Source organism: Sciurus vulgaris (genome assembly GCF_902686455.1).
Source record: "Sciurus vulgaris genome assembly, chromosome: 7".
NCBI classification, from domain to species: Eukaryota; Metazoa; Chordata; class Mammalia; order Rodentia; family Sciuridae; genus Sciurus; species Sciurus vulgaris.
Window position 1 is genome coordinate 112,228,671 of NC_136467.1, and position 21,722 is coordinate 112,250,392.

General features: G+C 46.7%; 1 protein-coding gene across 2 annotated transcripts in view; it reads left to right on the forward strand.

Moving 5' to 3' along the window:
* Nucleotides 1-21,722, forward strand: part of CLIC5 (chloride intracellular channel 5) — a 149,100-nt gene that overhangs the window by 112,889 nt on the left and 14,489 nt on the right. For both annotated transcript variants that reach the window (XM_079147156.1, XM_079147157.1), the window contains exon 4: nt 1,653-1,759. In XM_079147156.1, coding sequence (XP_079003282.1) covers nt 1,653-1,759 — 107 coding nt within the window. The remainder of the gene's footprint in view (nt 1-1,652; nt 1,760-21,722) is intronic.

The window sequence follows — 21,722 nt, forward strand, 5'->3', positions numbered from 1 at the left end:
TGGCTCTGCCAACTAGCTACATGACCTCAGGCAAATTGCTAAACCTTTCAGTTTCTTCATGTGGGAAAAGAGAGTAATAACAGTACCAATAGAATTGTTATGAGGAGTAACTGGTGAATACATGTAAAGGATTAGAAAAGTAGCCAGCACGTAGTAGGCACTCAATGAAAGTTAGTTTTTACTGTTGTCAGAGCAGCAGAGTGATCAAGTGTGTGGGACACTATTTCAGGGCAAGGAACCCAAGTTCTCAATGCCCCTCCATTCTTTATTTGCTGTGGGTCCTGAAACCATCACTAACTTAGGTCTTTAATTGCTGCACTGTCCAATGAGGAAAATAGTGCCTTTCTTACCTGCCTGATGGCCAAGAGCTGAATCTAATGAGTTTTGGAGGATGCTTCCCATGGTAATATCTCTGAAATTAAAGAGCAGCAGCCCATGGCCCCATGAGTGGACAGTTCTGGATAATAAACCAGATGAGGAGCAAAAAGGAAAAAAAAAAAAAAGAACTAATTTTTAAAGACTTGTTTTGGTTCAAAATATTTAAACCAAACTAAAAGAAAAAAACATATATTTCCCTCTTTTTAAATTTTTTTTAACCTGTAGATGGACAGAATGCCTTTATTTTATTTCTTTTTATGTAGTGCTAAGGATCAACCCCAGTGCTGCATACAGGCCAGGCAAGCGCTCTACCACTGAGCTGCAGCCCCAGTCCATATATGTCACTCTTTTGTCATAGAGGAACCAAACAGCTTACGGTCAAAAGTTTTCACCCAGAAATCACAAAGATTGACATTCATTAATAAGGATCACCAGGCAACTGTCCCCTATCTCCTCCCACCCCTGCCTGGCCATCAACATGAACGTGTTAGGGAAATGTCATTTTAAATTAGAGTTACTCATGTTGATGGTGCTAGTGGGTCAAAGCCATGTATTCCCACATAAGCAGTCTTACCTCGATCAGTAAGATTGCTGACCAAGGCCTACAGTGGTAAACCCAGCCCACCTCTTGATTCTTTTGTCTTCAGAAAGAAAGTGAAAGATAGTTCAAGGAACGGAGGGACTGGGTCATTGCAAATCTATCTCTGTGCCTGGACATAAAAACAAATGTCCTGTTGATGGGTCCTGGTAGGTTCTACATCTTATTACTGTACAATAATAAATGTGTGAAGGATATTTCAGGAGCAGGCTGTGGGCCTTCTTCCTTTGGAGAAAAGACTTCAAGTGCTAGGGAGCCAGGCATCTCTATGCTCTGCACAGGTAGAATTATGATGGCAGGGCTGGCAGTGGATAGGTACTATCATGTGGGTAGAGGAAATGTAGGGGCCCTATGTGGTGAGCCTAGTCCCTTTGATTAGAAGATTTTCACTGGTGCATTGTCATTGGTCCCAGGGAGAAGATGGGTCCTGAGACCTCTGAGTGACATTCCTTGCCCAACAGTGTCCCCACCAGCAACTCTCAGCCCTTGAGCAACCTCTGATTTCCTTTACTGTGAACAGGGGCAGAGTGCCCGCCCTCCCTTGAGGATAGAGATAAACCTCCAAAAGATGAATAGACCCCACCAGAAAGGAGAGTGCTATTCTTGTGGCATGACTTCACCCTTAAAGGAGCTCCAAATCTCACTGATTCACAGAACGCTGCATCTTCCATTCCAGGTACCCCAAACTGGCTGCGAAACACCGGGAGTCCAATACAGCAGGCATTGACATCTTCTCCAAGTTCTCTGCCTACATCAAAAACACCAAGCAGCAAAATAATGCTGGTGAGTGACTCCCTTCCACCAGGAGCCCCGGCGGCATCTGTTTCCTACCCTGGGCGCCTTCAGTTTACCCATGGGCCTGTCAGATACTCAGGCCAAGGAAGCACCTGGAACCAAGGCCGTTGGTCATTCATGCACCCCGACATGCCCCTTGACAGATGGTGGGAGGTCCTACCACCTGGTTAGGGCAGGGGAAAGGCCAAGGGGCCTATTGCTGACTCGGAGGGAGGGATGCAGTTCATGGGAGGCTGCCTTAAAGCACGGCATAATGCACTGGAGCAAAAGGTCCTTATTACCATGCATTTGTCCCACAGGTGTGATCCTGCCTGTGTTTGCATTGGAACATACATTCTCACCTGTGTCTGGTCCCTGAGACATTTCTTAGAGTTTGTCTGGAGGCCATGGGGGTGGGGGCAGCCACCAGCCCTGCTGCTGCTGAGGGTGCTGGGAAGGCACTCCTCAAAGCCCGGCCCCTCCCCCAGCAGGCCCTTGCTTTCGCCATCAGTTCCAGAACCCAGGGCCTGGTTCTCTCGTGGTGCCTGCTTCGTGGAGTCTGAGCCTCACTTACGTTCACAGCGATTTGAGCCCCTCATTTGGCCCCCTCCTTTAAGCCATCTGAATGGGCACGTGCAAGGCTCAAAGACCAGTGTTAGGCACTGAGCAAAGGAAGGACGGGAGGGCCCCTTTGCCCCCCAAATGGGAAAATGACCAGACCCCCACAGCACAGCGCCAAGGCAAGGGGGGAAGCACCACATGGACCTTTGTGAATGAGCGAGTGAAGGATGTGCAGTGGACCACAAGAAGGTGGTGTTGACCATGTGCTCCAGTACTGGGGGGTGCAGGGTAGTGACCACACAACCAGGAGAGGCATCTGAAGAAGTGGCAGCAGGAACAGGGGAGCAGGGCGGGTGGGATGAGAATTAAATACCTCAGTCACAGTGACTGACCACCTGGATTGTGCCAAGACAGAGCTAATTTCCAGGGCTTTGAAGAAGAAAAAGACACTTTCCAATCTGCTGTGCCTGACTGGCGCAGGAAGAAGGCTTCAAGTCACAAAATGTCAAACAAAAAGATAAGAGGTACATTATGGCTTAATCAAAGGGAGTCAGAAGAGCTGATTCAGTGCCAGGTGAAAGAAAAATATGATTCCTGTCAAAGGTGTTTGGAGCAGGAAGTCTTTATCTCAGGTACTTTGAGAAAGCTTCTCAAAGCAGTTTCATATGGATCATAAAAATTAGAGGAGAGTTGGGTGCAGTGGTGCACATCTGTAATCCCAGCAGCTCAGGAGGCTGAGGCAGGAGGACTGCGAGTTAAAGTCAGCCTCAGCAATTTAGCAAGGCCCTGAGTAACTCACTGAGACCCTGTCTCCAAATAAAATCCAAAAAGGGTTGGGGATACGGCTTGGTGGTTAAGCGCCCTTAGGTTCAATCCCTGGTGCCCACTCCCAAATTAGGGGAGAATCAGCTGAGGTTGTAGCATGGAGAATGTGGGGAGGGTGAGGAAAAGCTGAAACAGAGACCTGGAAGAGTGACGGGGGCCTGCAGCGGTTGGAGAGTGTACCCGGTGCGCAATGGCAGCCATAAGAGGCCCAAGGTCGAGGTCGTGTGAGGCGGGTGACCCTTGGGGGACAAGAAGTGTGTGGCCAATATTTTCAATATACGTGGTGCCCTAGCTTCATTGCCATTGGATCCTGTAGTGAGTCAGTGTCCCCCCAAAATTCATATCCACCTGGGACCAGGTTGTGATCTTATTTGGAAATAGGGTCTTATCATATGTAACTAGTTAAGGATGTCAAGAGAGGGTCATCCAATGACTGGCGTCCTCTTGGGAAGAGGAGAGAACCCGAGAAGAAGGAGGGAGAGGTTGGAGTGCTGAGCCAGGAGCTGGAAGAGGCAGGAAGGACACCTGCTGACGCTGGGCTTTGGACTGTCCTCCAAACCCAAATGTGGAAGAATCTCGCTGTTTTAAGTCACCCTGTTGGTGGCACTTTGTTGTGGCAGCCCTAGCAAACTCACAGAGGCACTCAGAGCCATCGTGGGAAAGAAGAGTTATTGCCACTTTGCTGGCCGGAGGCAAGCGAGAGGACCAGTGGCTTGCCCTCTCCCCAGGGCCCAGAGCTGGCTCTTGGATTCTGGTTTTCAGACTCCACATCCAGTGTCCTTTCATCTCGACCACAAATATCTTCCTTCATACTTGTCAAAGTGCCCTCAGAAAGATTATCTCATTTGAGACTCCCAGATTTTTAAAATTATAAGTGGCATTTACATATTATCCATATTTACAGTTCTCTTATCCCCAAAGCCAAAGCAACAGTTTCCACGGTATACTGAGTATCAGTTTCCTATAAACTCAATACTTTCCAATTTCCATGGTTTCCCTTCTTCTGTTTCACCCTGTGCTTCTCTGTCCCGGGTTTTGCCCTTGTGACTCCCTCCTCTCCTAACTCATTTGCACATTTCAAAGCTCTGGCGTTTCTGTTCCCCAAGAGCCTGGCTCCCAGATGCCATTCCTCTCCTCTTCCTTTGAACCAGATGCCTCTCCTGTAGCTAGCTGGCCCTCCCCCACTTCTCCTCGACTTTTCCTTCCCCCATCCCACAGCCCTGAGTTGTGATCCACAGGGTCCAAAAGTTCATAGGCTGGCAAACCAGAGCCATGGCTCCCCTTGGGGCCCATCCTCTGCGACAGCAGCACTTCTCCAAGGGCGCCCAGGTCAGCTCTGTGGTCCCAACCCACAGGACGCTTCCCCGGGAGACAGCCGGCAACCCTCTCTGCCATGTTGGTGCTCTGTGGCCTGCAGCCTCCCGGATCCCTGCCGGGGCATCAGCACGCACCCCCGCCTCCTTTGGCAGACTTTCCTACATACACCCGCCACTTGGCCATTTTTCTTTCTGGATTTTCAACTTTGCATCTAATTCTCCAGCATCCTTTCTTCAGACTGTCCCTCTTGTGATGTCAATTTTTTTCTTCCTTTTGAGCAGAGAATGCTCCCATATGGTCCTCATGTATACCTGGTCCTTTCCTGTCCTGTCAACAGGAAAAAAGCCAATACTGTGACATTGTTTTCTGGGGTGGGTCATCCTTTATTCCCATGATGGCTACAGGAACTGCCATTCAAAATCTCCCTGTTCCGCAAGGTCTCCAGAGTCCCCATTTACAGGAACCAGACCTCACCCATGGAAACCACCCTTGCTAGTACTCAAGAGAGCTACCTGTTAGTTTGCACTTGAAGCTGCTCATTTATTCATTCGACAAACACAACTCACAGGGAGTTGCCACAAGTCTGAACCCATTTTAAAGGGTACTTGTTGTTTGCCAGGCTCTGGAGCTGTGGAGATGAATGAGATAATCATTGTCCTCAAAGAATCAATTGTCCATAGGGGCTGGAAAACATGCCAACCTGCAGTTACCACCTCAGGTTTGAATCCCAGATCTTCTAGCTTCACAACTGTGCCTGAGAGGTGTATTATTTATTTCCAAGTCTCTGTTTTTGCATCTGTAAAATGGACTTAATGATACTTTCAATTTCTTCATCTGCCAAATAAGGCAATTAATAGCATATCAAAGCTGTGTAATGTAGATGCATTCATTTTATAAGTCAGTGCCTGTACATTCTTTAGTACAGGGCTTAGAACATGAAAATGTTCATTAAATGCTAATTTTGATAATTGGTGTTATCATAAAAATGGGACAAACATGCATAGTGCCATAGAAAACTACTGCTAAAATATGGAGATTCCTCAAAAAATTAGGACTGGAACCACTATTTGACCCAGTTACCCCACTCCTTGGTATATACCCAAAGGAGTTAAAATCAGAGTACTCCAGTGACACAGCCACATCAATGTTTATAGCAGCTCAATCCACAATAGCTAAACTATGGAACCAGCCTGGGTGCCCTTCAACAGATGAATGGATAAAGAAAATGTGGTACATAAACACAATGGAATATTACCATCCATAATGAAGAATGAAATCATGGCATTGTCCAGTAAATGGAAAAATCTGGTGGCTCTCATGCTAAGTGAAATAAGCCAATCCCCCAAATCCAAAGGTCAAATGTTCTCTGACATAGTGATGTTAACACACAATAAGGGGGTGGAGAAAATAGAAGTTCATTGGATTAGACAAAGGGGAATGAAGGGAAGCAGGGAGATGGGAATAAAAAGTCAGTAGAATGACTCAGACATTATTTTCCTGTGTTCATATATGAATACACCACAGAGAATCTCAATATGTGTATATACACAAGACTGGGATCCTAATGAGTAAGATATACTCCGTGTTTGTATAAATATGTCAGAATAGATTCTACTGTCATGTATAACTAAAAAGAACAAAAAACAAACAACAACAACAAAAACTCTACTACTAAAGCTCCTCCTTCCCACTCACCCCCAGCCAGCTCTTCCGAATCTCCCACCCATCCGGCCTCTTCTCCACTCTCCCACCCTTGCTCCCTCCGTTCTTGGCACGTGTGGCTCCTCTCTGAAGTATACATCGAGAGTGCCTGTGGCTGGCCCTGACCACAGGACGCCAGCATCCTAGCATTTCTCCTGTCCTGAGTCCCACTTCCATACTGTTTGGGGACCTGTCACTGCACCACCTCCTCCTTCCATAATCGCCAGATCCAGGTCCCCTTGGCTCACTGTGACCAGATGCTGGCTCCAGGCCCTTCCCTCACGCTTTCTCTAATTTGCTCTTCACTTAAATGCAGCCTGGACTTTGTCATGCTCGGGTCATAAGCTCCCATGTTTGGTTCAATGCTGCATGGTCAGGTGGTTTCATTCTTTGTCACTTGAGGTTTTGCACCCCCAGCTCTGACCTGGTGGGAGAGACAAGAACTGTGTCTCTGGACATGCTGCATTTCCCTGTCACAGAGTCAGGCGACCCTGTGAGGTTAACTTGCAGACTGAAGCCAGCTGCCTGGGTTAGCTTCAGCTTTGCCTCTTGCGGGAGAGTGATTTTGATTTCACAGGCTCAGTTTCTCCACCTATAAAATATGTACCATAGAGGAGCCCCTGGAATAATGTCCACCAGCACATTCGAAGGCCAGCTATGGTTCTGAGCTGTCATCCAGGGCAAACAGATGTATCACAGCAGAGAGGCGGGGATGACGATGTGGTTTGAGGTGTTACACATCTTCAGGCAATTAAGCCTGCAAATGAGAAGAGCACTAAAGTCAACATACAGGGATTTCCACATTTAAGGGAGGGCAGAGGAGAAGAATCCGGGAGGAAGGTTCAGAAGAACTAGCTGGTGAGGAAGTTGAAGGAGGTGAAGATGAAGGAAGAAAGCTTTTTATAAAAAGCAACAAAGTGGGAGAAAGCAGTCCTGCCTGTGGTTGTGGCTGCAGAGGTCCTTGCTCTGGGCCCTGCACTTGGTGGTTTCAATCTGGCAAGGGAAAGTCACACCATTTGCCTAGTATTGGAGGCTAGGTATTGCAGGCTCCTGGAGTGCTGAAGCGGAAGGACTGAGGTAGAACACAGCTTCCTCCAAGTCCCTTTGGCACTTTCTATACCATGTCTGGGGTTCACAGTCAGGAAGCTCTGTTCTCGCTCTGAGCTGCTGCCCCGTCCATTCTTCCTCACCACGTGGCATCCAGCAATGGCCGGAGCATCCTCCTTCAGCAGTGCCAAGGCCTTCATCCCTAGCATCCTGCCACTGTCTCTGCACATGTCTCTCACTGTGAAACACGCCTCAGCTCCAGCCCCAGCTCCTTCTCCTCTGAGATCCCACCTTGGCCCAGAGACCCCAGGTGACCCAGGATGGGCAGCACACAGCAGCTTAGGCATCTCCTCCCTTCTGGCCGCATACTTGGCCTGCCCAGGGCACCAGTTTGGCCCTGGGGTCTCTCTCTTCCCTGAAGGAGTTTCTTTTCCACCCTACTTTAGCATGCTCGCCTCCATTCTGTCATCACCTAAGAAAATCTAAGTTTCTGCCTCTGAATACTCACCTTACAATTTGTATTTCTTATCCTCAAACTGCAGTCAGAATAGACTCTTCCAAACCCCTGCCAAATCTTTTAGCTTTCAAAGATTTGAAATTCATTTTACCTACTTACCATTATTTAGGAAGAAAATAGTATATTTTGCTTGATTTTTCATCTCTTTTTCCTTTTTCTTCAGTCCTAACAATTCCCATGTTCTGTCTCACATTTTGTGCATATCACAGATTTCAGGCCATTAACAAATGATGGGAGGTACAGATTTCATTCTCCATTCTTATCAGTTAATTAGGAAGTCCCCTTTAATTTCCTCTGGTCCGATCACATTCCCCTTAGACACAGCTGACATTTCTGCCCAGAATCGCCATCTTTGTTTTTTTGGGAAAGCATCACATTCTCATGTGCTTATGTCCCACTTTCTTTCTGGCTGTGAGAAGGTGGGCCTGTGTGTGTGTCCACCTGAGACCATGATTTCTCCCACTCCGCCTCACTTGCTACCTTCCATCCTGCACATGTGCAGGGGAATCTTTTTACCCTTGCCGAGGGGTCTAAAAGACCCCAGTCACAATCCCTGTGTATAGGATCCACTTACATCTCGGGCTTCAGCTTTCCCAGGTTCCTCAGGCCACCTGGACCACAAATCTCTGTCCTGAATGTATTTTCTCCAGTTCGAATGATTTTAGTCTTTCAAGGCTTCCTTTGAATCCCCTCTTCTCATCCTCTGTCATGTTCAGTTTTCCCTCTTATGTTCACTTCTGTGTTCCTTGGTCTTGGGGGCCTCCTTTCTGTTATATTTATACCCCACTTGCTCCCAAAGGCCTTATGGCTCCTCACAGGGATGTGTACGGCACAGCAAAGCAACATTCACTAGAAGGAAGTGAGGAAGAAAAACAAGGCGAGACCATAAACTGAGCTGGGGGTATGAACCCAGGACCAACAGCCCTGAGAGCTATGATGCCTAATGCACATGGTGGGCCACAGGGTAGCTCTGTGGCGTCTTCAAGCAGACGAAGCAAAACGGGGCCCCGGTTGGCTACACCTCAGTTCTTCCAGAAGATAAAAACAAACCCAACTCCCAGAAGGATAACAAGTATTCCTGACGTGAGCCGCAGGCACAGAGCCACTGTGATTTCCATTTTATTTGGCTCTTCCCTCTGTGACTTCCCTACCCATTCGCTGTCGGCCTCAGGCTCACTGGCTTCAGGCTTTCTAGGACTCTTCTTTCCCTCTCCCCTGGGCAGGTGCTGGCCTCGCCCTACCTTTGGGCTGCAGCCCTCACCATCTCTGCTCTTCACCTGTGTTTCTCTGTACCTAAAACCCATTTACTTCTCTTTGTCCCCATCCTCTCTTGACGACCCACAAAACCTCCCTGCAACCTTAGCCCGCGGCACCTATTTCCCGCCCCTCTCTGTCCACACAGCTGTGCCGCCTCTTTCTATCGTGACTCCGGTGTGTGTTTGCAAAGGTGTGCTGGCTCCTTCCCACCCCGGAGGCTGTACTGAGTTATGGGGCACTCTGTGACATCCTGAAATACTCTTTCTAACATATTTGTCCTAAGAGAGCGTTTCTAACTTCCTAAATGAAATCCTCGAAACCTTCTTTGGTGCCTGTGCTGTGCTGGACACAGGACTGTATGTTCATGGTGAAAGGACCCTGCCCAGGGGGAACTGCCTCTCTAGTGTTGTCCCTACAGCAGCTCAATCCCCAAAATGTAGACAATCAGATGTCTACAAATTGCCTTCACTGAAAACAATAAAATAATAAGAAATAGGTACTGTACCGCAAAATCCAGGACACATGTTCCCACATGAAAAGCACCCGTTGGGGTGGAGCCCTCCGCTCCCCAGCCCTTTCAAATCTAATTTCACACATGGCCACCACTGTGGAGGGCACCGTCTCTGCTCCAGATCCCTGGATACAAGGCCATTCGCCACCCAGGTCTCTGAGCGGTGGCAGTTTGGTTTCCAAATAAGGGTCCAGGTTTCCTCCTTCCTGATGCTTACACCAGCAGCTTAGTTCCTGGCATCTGGAGCAAGCAGTGACCCTCCTAGGCTCGTGCTGAGAAAACTGATGGTCATAGCCACATAACACAGAAGGCCTGGGGTTACTGAAGGAAGCTGGGTGACCTCCTGAGGTCATTCCCATTCGATGGGGGTGTGACTGAAGAAGGGCATTGGGCCTGTTATCACCATAGCAGTTACTGCTGAACCGTCTCTTTCCCTTCCTTAGCTCCCAGAGCCCACGGGAAACTGGCAAAAGCCAGCTGGCCACATCTGCATTCCTTGTACCTTCCTGATTCCCTTCCTTCATTCAGGACATCTTCAAATCACCCTCTTCCTCTTCAAGGGTCCCCTGCAGTGGCCACGTTCCTGGCTGATGCTGGAGGAAGAGGCATCTGTCTGTCACACTGGGGGTCTTTCTTTCCCTGCCAGATCCTCAGTGGTTTGTGTCCATACCTGCTCACCTCTGTCCTTCCCCCTCACACGCTACTGGTTGGACCTCCCCAACAGACCCACTCCTCCGACAACCTCCACCACTCCTCCAGCCCAAAGCAGCTCCTTCCCAGCATGCACCCCTCTCTCCCTCACCTCATTAAAATAAACTCTCTGAGTAAGTCAAAGATTAATCTCTGATTTAATCTATTAAGCAACTAGTCCTCCTTTGATGCCTAGAGAATTGAGACTTACAGACCTTCAGTTTGATATAAGGAATTACAATTAGGTGTTCTGCCAACCAAAGACAAAAGTCTCCCATCATTGAAAGAGATAAAAAAAGGCTGAAAATATGGAGGAGGCAGGAACTGCCTGATCTAAGGTGTCATCCACTATAAAATGCTATTATTCTAAATACCACTACAAAGCAAAATATGCTTGAACAACAAGTGCTTTCACTTTAACACTAGAATTTTGATTGTAAGGCATAGCTTGATTCCAAAGATGTCAAAGCATGAAAAAAATATCCATCTTAGACTCCATGAAATATGGAAGCAATTCCTATGGTCCCTTCCAGATCTAACATGTCACTTCTTCCTTGAAACTCTTCAAAGGAAACATCAAACCTACCCTTCTACTTCACCTTGAGCTACCCTGTTGGAAAGACCAAGGCCTCCGATGCTTCCAGATCCCTCTGGAATAACTGTGTTGACTCCATATGCACTGAAGTATGAACCCTGCCCTCTGGCGTCTGGAATGGAAACAGGCAGTCTTACCTGTCAGGCCAGGGGGTGAGCTTTTTCTATAAAGGGTCACAGTAAATGTCTTGGACCTTGAGGGCTGCACAGGACCTGCTGCACTCTGCTCAGCTCAGCTGTGGAAACATAAAGCAGCCCAGACAATACTTCAAAAATAAGTGAGGCTGCATCCCAGTAAAGCTTCATCTATGGACACTACACCTCACATAATTTTCATACATCACAAAATATTCTTTTTCTTTTGACATTTTTTTTTACTATTCGAAAATGTAAAAAGAAAAAAAAAAATCTTAGCTTGAGGGTAGCACCAAAGTAGGAAGTGGTCTGGATTTGGATCCTGAATTATAATTTATCAACTTCTGTCTTAGCACAGGCAATTTCTCTTAATTTCTATATGCCTCTGCTTCCCCATCTGAATATGGATATTATAATAGTGCCTTCTTTTGTAACATTGTCATGTTAATTAATGCATCTATGCATGAAGCATTTAGTTCCTGGTACACAGTAGGCACCAATATGTGATAGCTATTGCTGTTGCTGATGCTGCTGTTAATTTCATAAATCCTCCTTCAAATAACCTGGTATCCACCCTTAGTGCCTGGCAGCCCAGCTCTCCCTGTAATGCAGAAGCATGTGCTGCCCTCTTCTGGCCGGCAGAGGAATCAGCTCTAGAGAAGCTAATCGTGTTTAGCATAAGGACTGTGTGGATTTCCAAGCATCTTCAGGCAGGGACTGAATTTTCCCTAAATTCCTAAAGAGCCCAGGTCCCCTTCAGGGACTCAAAGCCACCTTTCATTAACTGTTTCCTACACCAACGGAAGGGTATGTCCACCAGGCCTAAAGGACCCTCCAGATGTCTCTGGCTGCCAGTAACAAGCTGCCCCCAACCACCTCTTGCTCCCTTTCCTCTCCCACTTCTACCACCTCGTCTTTACATTTATGAACTTCCTTGACCTGAAATAGAAAAGTGTTTGAAAGGATCCCAGCGGCCTGGGAGGGCTGTTAGCCCAGAACTAACGAGCCCCTTATTATCAAAGGCCGCGTGCCTTCCCCCAGAGCGTCATGAAAGCCGACTGCTGTTGGGGGTGAGGGCTGGGGGACGCGAGGCAGAGCGCTTTTTTCCAGATCCCCAGGATGTGGTGAGCCACGTTTAAAGGAGAGTGTGTGTATTTATTATTCCAAGCCACTTCAATAGCAAAGCGTTTAAAGCCCTCTTTCTCCCTGCCCTCCCCATGCCACCATGGCCCCGTCTGGAGGCCTGGCCTTTCCAAGGGGATGGGCACGGCCCCCACTCATTCATCCTCATGATCCTGGGGACCTGATGAGAAAGCTAATGTGATTCGTGGAGAGAAACAGGAGTGCGAGCTGCGATCACCCTGTAGCATCCTCAGAAGCAGAAGTCACTGGGTGGCCTGGGGCTCCTATTCTGTTCTGTTGGAAACCCACACCACTTCTTTTGGAGGACAGTTGTGTGCCAGCTCAGGACCACTGGTTCCCGCCTGGGGAAGAGTACCCGAGGCTGCGGTGGGCTGTAATGGGGCTTTTATCTCAGGCCTCCAGGGTGGGCTGGCAGACCCCAGGCTGGGGGTAATGTGGCCACTTACTCATAAAGCAACCATGACGATCTTTTTAAAAAATGCCTCTGTCCACAAAGGAACCTTCAGGCGCCTTCCCTTGGCAATCCCTGTGCGCCAAGAAACAACTCGGGGTATTTCATTGGTTGGTTGGTTGGGTTAAAATTTTGCTTTGATTAGCATTCTTGCAAAGAAAAACAAATAACCTAGGCTGGGTGGAACCCACCTCCCAGGTTTGGCGGGCCCTGTACAGTTGTACATAGTGGTCTTAGCATTTCCCTCCCCTGGAGGGTCCTTGAGGCTAAGAGCAAGAGGGAGGGAGGGGCCCAGTGCTTCCTCTGGCACCTCCCAGAGCTGCCCTGAGATTCCTCCGGAGGGTCTTTGCTTTGGTTCATTATTGAGGCGGATGCTTGCAATTTATAATTTAACAAATTTTGCTCCTGAAAGGAATCCTTGGGCAGTCGTAAGGAAGGCGGTTGGTGTTGGTGTGGTGTGTTGAATGGGGCAGGCGCGGGGCGGGAGGAGGGGTAGGGGACGGTGGGTCCTGCGTGGGTGGGCGCATTCATTAGTGGAATTTTGCTGTGTGGGCTCCCGACTGCAGCAAAGCAGAGACCACCAACACCATTCCATGTGGTGGAATTTCCCGCTGTCTGACCAGAATGAGCGCTCCTGGCCTGGCCTGGACTCAGATAGAGACCAAGGGAATAAAGGAGCATTAAATGAGTCATTTGCACACAAGTTAAATGCTCTTTCACCTCTAGCTACCGTTACCTCATCCTGTGCAACTGACACCTCTTGTTTTTGTGCAGTACACACATGGGAGCTAGGTTTCTCTCCCTCTCTCGCTTATGCATTTTGTGTGTGTTCCAATGTTTCTATGTATTAGCAAAGACCATCGCCTACCTCCTTAAAGAAGAGGCTCCTATATTGATTAATGTGCAAAAAATGTAAATGCAAAGTTCTATTACTGACGGGACAAAATGTGGGTCTCACAGCTTTACCGTTGAGCATGATGGTGTTGATATCACCAAAGTGCTATGCAGGTGTGTGGGACGTTGGGAGTATAGTAGCTGGATTGTATGATGACTGCACTCACGAGTTCTTGTCCATGGTCAACATGTAGCCTCAAGGAAGGATTCTCCCCTTGTTTCTGCAGACTCTCGGTGAAAAATGGCTCTGGATAAATTATCCTGCAGAATGAATTCCCCCAGCTTTTAGTAGAATTCGGGCTGAACATAATAAACGTGAAATCCAGGTGGTCTGCAGGACCTTCAAGTTAAAGCTTCAACCACCCCAATTTATAAACTCTCTCTGGCAAATTTGTCACTATGTTGTCCACACAGGATGAGCAACCCTGTGTCCATTTCACCTACAGGCACACTGAGGCCTGTGGATGTTGTTCAACAGACACCATGGAGCCAGAGATACAGCCAGGATACAGCAGGCATTGCTTGACTCTTAAACTTTTTGCTACAAGCAACTATTATTTAAAACATCATAGTTGAAATCGGGATCACTGTCTAGTATCCTGAATTTATCAAGGAGGAAAATTTGTTGGAAGAAAAGTCACCGCATAGGACCTTGACTTTGAAACCCTTGACTTTCTTTACAGTTCTTCTCTAGAAGCCTTCTCAGGAAGGCTCCCAGCACACATACTGTGTATGGGTGAGCCCAAGCAGCATCGTGAGCTGAGGGCACACACACATCTAGGACTTCAGTATGGAACAGCTCTTCTCTTTATCTTGCAATCAGACCAACAAAGTGACTTTGAATTCCAGCTAACATGGCATCTTCAACAAAGGACACTTGAACATTTTTAGAAAGGTGACAGGGGAGAAGGACTTTGGGTCTCCAGGGCAGCAGCTTGTGAGAAGGCAAATGAACGGCAGATAAAGGCTGGTTGGTAAAACTTCCTCATGTGGATTCCTCTGGCGCCATCTCCAAGTTGTTGGGGGCCCAAAGTTGTCCTCCATGGTTAACTTTTGTTCCTACCCTCTGCCTTTGTGAATCTACATCCTACTTTTAGACAAATGGAGGAAGGCAAAGAGCTTTCCTGCATCTGCATCTTCTTAATTGTCTTCAACACAATCACTAATCCTTTATATTTTGGGGTGGCATATTTTGGGCTCCCACAGAGTATGGATAGAAAGAAGAGGTCCTGAAAGCACCCAGGTGATCCTGATGCTGCTGGCTCAGGACGATTCTTTGAGGAGCAGGTGTGGGCAGCTGTCTGCATGGGTGAGTCTCACTCATCATTATTATCCCCAGAGCCCAAATCAACACCCGACCCAGAGTGGGTATTCAATTAATATTTGTTAGATGAATGGGCAAAGCATATCCCAAACACTTCAAGATGCCCCCACTATCTGTTCCTTCACCTGAGAGAGGATGAATGGGCCCACCCTACCTATCAAGGTCAGGGGAGTGGAGAGGGCATTTCCTCCAAGCTACTCCCTGCTCCCTGTGGAAGCCCACCTGTTAAGCCTGAACCACAGTGCAGTTCACTTTATGCCGTGGGTTATCTTTCTCTGAAGCATCCCAGATCTCACTTAAAGCTCATGATGTTCTGTGACTAGAGCTATCTTTCATCTGAGACCAAACAATGGTCTTACAACCTCTGTGATATGAAATGGAGCTTCAAGGTTTAAAAAAAATGTAATTTAGAGCCATCATTGAAAGGCTATAAAGATCTGAGCCCTTCTCTTCTGAGACCATCAGTGTGCTGCCTGTGGTGTTTGCTTAAGTGTATTTTTCTTTTCGCCTTCATTTTTATAGCTACATTCAAGGAAAACTATATTTGGTGTTAAAGCTGTAACTTCACCAAGAGTCAAAAGGGAAAACACAGAAAGCTAAAATCTAGTGCTCTTTCAGCTAGAAGCCAGAGAGCAAATTATTTTTCTAGGAACCCTGGTGGAAGAAGTATTTAATGATCTGGACCATGGTAAATAGTTTTCTCCATGCCTTTGTCCAGAACCTCTTCCATTCTTTAATATTCCTGGGAGGAAAGGGTTCCACTATGTGATTACTCAGGTCTGCACCACCCACTCTGATAGTCACGTGACCATTGACTGACATTTGCCTTGACAGTTGCTCTTGTTTTGTTTCCACTGGAGGTACCACGGATGCATTTTACTCAATACTTTAACCAGGACTGGCTCTCTGCCTCAGTTCCGTGTCATTTGACAGAGAGACACAGGTTGTAGTAACCTATGCTTCTCTTTAGTCTCTGATGACGAGGAGCTTGGGGCCCCCAGGAGGGCATCCCAGGCCACACAAATAGAATACCTTCATCCATTCCCAAGAAGCCAAGCACTATCCTTATACAAAGACAGGGAACCATTGTGGACCCTCTAAAGAGCCATAATCAGTTACATGAACATATAGAGTCACACAGTTTTGGGGTCCTGCATCTTCCTTGAAACACCACTGAACAGCTCATTCTTTCAACAAATACTCATTCTGTAGCAGACACTGTGCAAGATGCTAAAATAAAAATCGAATCATGAAAAATCAGTAATACATATATATGTTGGCAGAGTCGTGTTGGGTTACATATAATAGAAACTCGATTACAGTGGCTAAAGCAAATATTTATTTTATTTGACTTAGCAAAAGCCTATAAGGCATTTTACTATGTGCCATACCCTGTTCAAAGTACTCTTGATAAATGTTTATTTCTTAATAGGAATTTGCTTTTCTCACATAACAAGAAGTTCAGAGAGTGGAGAGTCCCAGGCAAATATGGTTGCTTAAACAATTTATGGATCTGAGTTCCTAGAGCACTGAAGATTCTCCATCTTCGGTGTGTGACTTGTATCCTCATGTGATACGATGGTTACTCTGCTTCCAGACAGTACACCTGGGTTTCAGGCATTGCCAGCTGTCCTCTATTCCCCAAAACCCTTTGGTACATTTCTACTTGCATCCTATTAGGCAGAACTTGGTCATTTAGCCTCCTGAAAATCTGAGAGTTTGGAGAGATGAGTATTTTAGATAGGGCACATTGCTACCCTGAAAAAAAATATATCTGGGTTCTGTTTTCTATTAGTAACAAAGAAGCAGGGAATGAATTCTTGCATATAATTCACTTTCAAGTTAAGGTATTTTCCCCCTATGGTGAAAATATCTGATCCAGCCACGCCAAAAAAAGAAACACTATTTCAAATTCTCCTTTGTGGTTGACAAAATCTGAATCATTACACCTCCTAGATTTTAGGAAACAGAAGTATAAAATTGCACACTTAATTTGCTATATTCTTACTTCAAATTTTTGAAGATGTAAGCCTCATGCAGTAAAACCTGTGCAACTAAAACACCCAGGGATGACTTCTGCCCCCGCACTGCAGTCCGTCGGGTGGGTAAGGGCCCTGGGAACTGCTCTGAGCTGGGGGATGATGTCATACCTGGGGAATTTTGCGGAAGCATCTGTCACCCACAAACTCTAAGGTTGTCCCATTTCCCGGTTGTTAGGGGAAGGCTTCCAGTGGTAAGACTGCAGGCCTGGCTGCACAGTCAGAAGGAAAGGGCCAGCTGAACACCCCTGCTCATGTCAGTGCTTAGGAAATGCAAGAAGACTGCATCGCTGCTGTGGGTGACCTCGGGGCAGAGAATGAGTCAAGTACCACGTTTACTGAGAGGACCAGAGCAGCTTTTTTCTTGGATCTAAGAATTTATGAGCTTTTTGGGGGTACACTTGGATTCCCATACAACTCATACCCTACACATAATGACAGCTTACTGTGTCCTCTGCAGGGACTCAAGTATTACCTCCCAGCAACCCAATAAAATGCACTGTGTTGTGATCTCCATTTTGCAGATGAGGAAACTGAGGCATGGAGGTCAAGCAGCCTATGCTAGCTAGTATGTGGGAGAGCCAGGATTGCAGCCCAGGCAGCTGGCCCTGTGGTCTTGGCCCTTGACTTGCGTGTGTTACACATTTAATATTATCCGTTATTTAAAATGCATGTGGTGCTCAGTTTTTAAACATGGGTAGGTTATTTTGGAAACTGTGATCAAATCAGTTCATAAACCAATGGGTATTCGCTGAATGACTACCATGTGTTTCCTAAATATACTCAGCAAGCCCCAGCTTCACCACTGAATCCTGACCTCACAGTCCCTGAGGAACAAGGGCCACCAAACCTGGCTCGCAGGGAACCCTTTAGAGGACTATTTAACAAATAAAAGAACAGGCAACTAGAAGAGAATGTATAGATATTCACAGAATTACCAAAGCCAGTAATTATTTAGAGTTGAGGTGGCAGGGTGGCTATTTTTAAAATTTGCATATGGCTCTTATATATGAAAGATGTGACCATTTGAGGGTGAAACAAGACAAATGTGATCAAATCACTTCAGCCTGAGTATTCTGAGGGAGAAAGACTTGAAAAGCACCAGGTCTGCCAACTGGACCGGATGACTGAAAAGTTAGAATCTCCCTGACCAGACCATTGCCAATGTTTGACCGTCCACAGTAAACCTAATCTATGGCCTGATGCTTAGAAATAACCTCTTACAAAATAACCATGAAAAGCGCATAGATATCAGCCTGATTCCGTCTGCTACATAAACTACAACTAGCATTAATAGCTTCAGTCAGCACTTATATCGTTTTTTCTATTAGCACAATGGGTTTTACAACCATTTATGAGTTTCTGGAACACCTAATAGGAAACACATACGTGTTCTTGTGAACGATGCAGGAGAATGTTCTTTGATTAAGGACAGGCCAGAAGGGGTCGCCACCGGCCCATGGCTAGAGTCAGGGCCCTGCTTCCTAATCAGGAACACATTCTCTCCTGCTGGCTCCAGACTGCCAGCTCGCTCCTGTGTTTCTGCTGTTCCCTCTCAGCTGGCTCCTTTCAGAGTCTCCCCCGCCCCCCTCTTCTGTTGATAAATAAACATGTGGGGAGTTTGCATGGTACAGATTGTATACACCAAAGAAAACCTAAATTTGAAGACCTAAGTGATAATTTACTGTGGTTTTGAGAAGATTTAGAAAATTATCTGGACCTGGAACTTGTCTACATTATCCATACCTCCCTTCATATTTGAAAATATATGAAAGGCATGCTGAAGTTGCCTGAATTCTTTATCCTGCTGATGTTCTAAACACAGCTATGTAATAGCCCAAGTCTCTCTTGCCTTTAAAAAAAAATAAAATGTGTGTGTGTGTTGTTATCATCGTTGGGTAAAATCCTTCCAAGCAGGCCATATACAAATGGATTTGTGGAGCTAAGTACAAAGAGAGTGCTTCACAAGGATCCTACTGAGGAAGGAGCTGGGTGGGGAATATACCTCTTCCTTCAGGAAAAGCCTCTGGGTTCCTTTGAGATCTATCAGAGTGTTCCATTGACTCAGTGATTCTCTCCACCCAAGAGGGGCTATGGGACATCCCACAGGGTCCTGTGCCCCAGTCTACCCCAGACACAAAATTCAAATCCTGTCTTTGGAGTGAAGAATCATTTACTGGCCTCTTTTGGAAAGAACTACAGGAGCTTGTCATTTAATTCATCCTCCCTCCAAGGCCAGAATCCTTTCGAGAACAACCAACACCCAAGGCAGCATGTGCTCTGAACTCTTCTGGAGCCCTGCCTCTGCCACCTGAGAGCATGCTAGGGTATCTGTTGGAGTTGTCCTTGTCTGTTACTTTCTCACAAATTGCTGTTTGTCTTTCTAGTTGTTCTGCTTTCACCGGGGCCTAGAAACAGAGGTCTGGGAATTGCTTTCCACTTGTGAGCTCCTGGGTCCTCACAGCTAGGACAGATTTGACATCCTCCTTGCTGTCAAGCTATGTCCAGTGTTCCCAGCCTGAGGCCAAAGGTGGATGTGAATTGTCCAGATGATCAGATCAGGAAGAGGTGACATACCCCTGTAGCTGGAGAGAACAATGCCCCACCCAAAGCGACTGCTTCAGACAACTGTAGACCCCTAATGCTTTGGGAAATCTAAGAGTGAGCCTCATCCTGAGTTCTCCAGGATCCTTCTCAGACATGAGAAGTTCTAGGGTGTTCGGTTTCACTTCCAGCACTAAACTTCTGCCTTGAGCTGATCTCATCCTCACCAGTGTCTTCTTCTCCCCTATCCTCTCATAAGCTTAAATTCTACAGCAATAATAATAATCAATGATAATAGCTGCTTTTTATTATGTTCCTCTTTTTGGAGGGTACTGAGAATTGAATTCAGGGGCACTCAACCACTGAGCCACATCCCCAGCCCTATTTGGTCCCTTCTGCACCAGGTGCTGCAGAAGCTTCATGGCAAGCCGTGAACAGCCATAAGCAGAGACAGGACTTAGCTCAGGCCTCTAAAATGCATCACTCTGCTGCTATCACCAATCCCCACAGGTGGGCTTAGTGCACAGCTCTGACACCCTGACTTTCGCTCCCTCTGTCCCTCCTCTGACAATACCACTGCATGTAAATCTGGCCAGAAGACCCAGGCACAGCAGAGGGGACCCCACCCAGCCTTAAAGATACTCCCCTCCCCATATTCTAGAAACCTGTGCCCTGAGGACCTGGTGCAGACAGGCTTTAAGTGACAAATGGACCATGAAGATGAGCCACCCCTGTGGGCTGGCCCTTCTAGAAGACTACCATGGATGCAAGAACCCCAGTTTTGTCCTGCTTTGTAGTTTTGCCTTTGCACGGTCCTTCATTCTCCTATTTCCTGGCTGTGACTAGTTCCCCAAACCCAAGAAATGAATGTAGAACTTTATGTTTTGTTTTGTTTTGTGCTGGGGGAGGGAAGAAGGGGTTGCACTGCCCATCACAAAGCCTGGCATCCTAAAAATCCCCTGAGAACATCTTTGTCTTCCTCAAGGGTCTCAATTTGTGAGAATATGACAGAACAGGCACTTTGCCGGCGTGGCCTACACCTCCCCTTGCCCCCATCTTCTTGTCTCTCTGGGTCCCTGTGCTGCCCCAGCCTCCCTCATTCCCTGATCTTTGGCCTTGGGTAACTTGGCTTCTTAGTTTCTCCTCCCTGCTCATAGCTGGGCATGGAAAAAAAAGCATCGTTCCTCCAAAAGGTGAGGGAAAGGTGACATTAAATTCTTTTTACTGGTTATCTTTTTGTTACCGACAATAATTATCATTCAGTTGTCACCTTTCAAATATCAACAAGGCTGCCATCTTTGTCTTTTCTCTCCAAGAATACATGACGGCCAGAGAAATCACGGTGCGGTCTCCCTTGGACCACAGCTGCACTTCTTCTTATGCCCTTTGGTTATGTCCACATGAACTCAAATGAGATAAAAAGTCAAAATGCATTCTATCCTCCAGGTATTTCTCAGTATCTAGGTGTTTCTTGCTTCACTGCAAAATCCAAGTGGACTTCTCACTGTTCATTATACTGTTCATTATACTGTCCCATAGACTATGTGACAGCACTGGCCCGAGCACAGGCAGAATTGGCATTTGTTGCTGAGAAATGGTGTGAAGGACCCTGGGAGGCGCTGTACATGGAGATAGCTCCTAATCATGGTCACTGAAAGTATCAAGGAACCTGACTAAAATCAACCATTAATAACAGAATGCAAATGTTGTCAAATTAGCTGAAAGGTAGGACATGAGGGGGTGATATCCTTTTGCCAGGGAAATAATGGTGGATGAGGCAAGTCCATAGCATGTGTCAGGCCAGGTGGAGCCCCAGGAGCAATGGGCAGCCCTTGGCATCCAGAAGTGGCCTTGCAGAATGGGAGAAACTTCGGTTTCAGAATCCAACAGCCTGTTTATAAATTCTGCCTTTCTCCTGTTGTAGGAGAACTAGGGCTAGTATTTTGACAATATGTTTCTTGTTACCTTTATATATATATATGATTCTAATCCATCCTAGGCATCCATTAGCTCTGGAGAAATTCTAAGTGAAAAAAAGCAACTTGATATTCAGTTTTCAATATTCAAAACAACATTTCCAACAAGCCAGTATCTCTATAACCTAAGCAATTATCTTAAAATTTTCCTACTTTCTTTTATCTCTCAATTTTCACCCATCAAGGAACCTATCGGGAGGACTCAACTTGTGGAGTCCAGGCAGTCCTTTTGGTGGTGTACCAAGGACAGGAGTCTTGCTTCTCTGTAGCCGATGGACCATTTGACATGGGAAAACTAAAAGGAAAATCCACCTATTCTAGCTCAGGGGACTTGGGGATAAAGAAGAAGAGAGAAGCAGGAGTGAGGGAACTAGAGCTGTTTCTAGGAGTCCTATGCTCTGCTTAGTTCAGGGATCTTTCCAGAATTCGGAGGGAGTCAGGCAGCC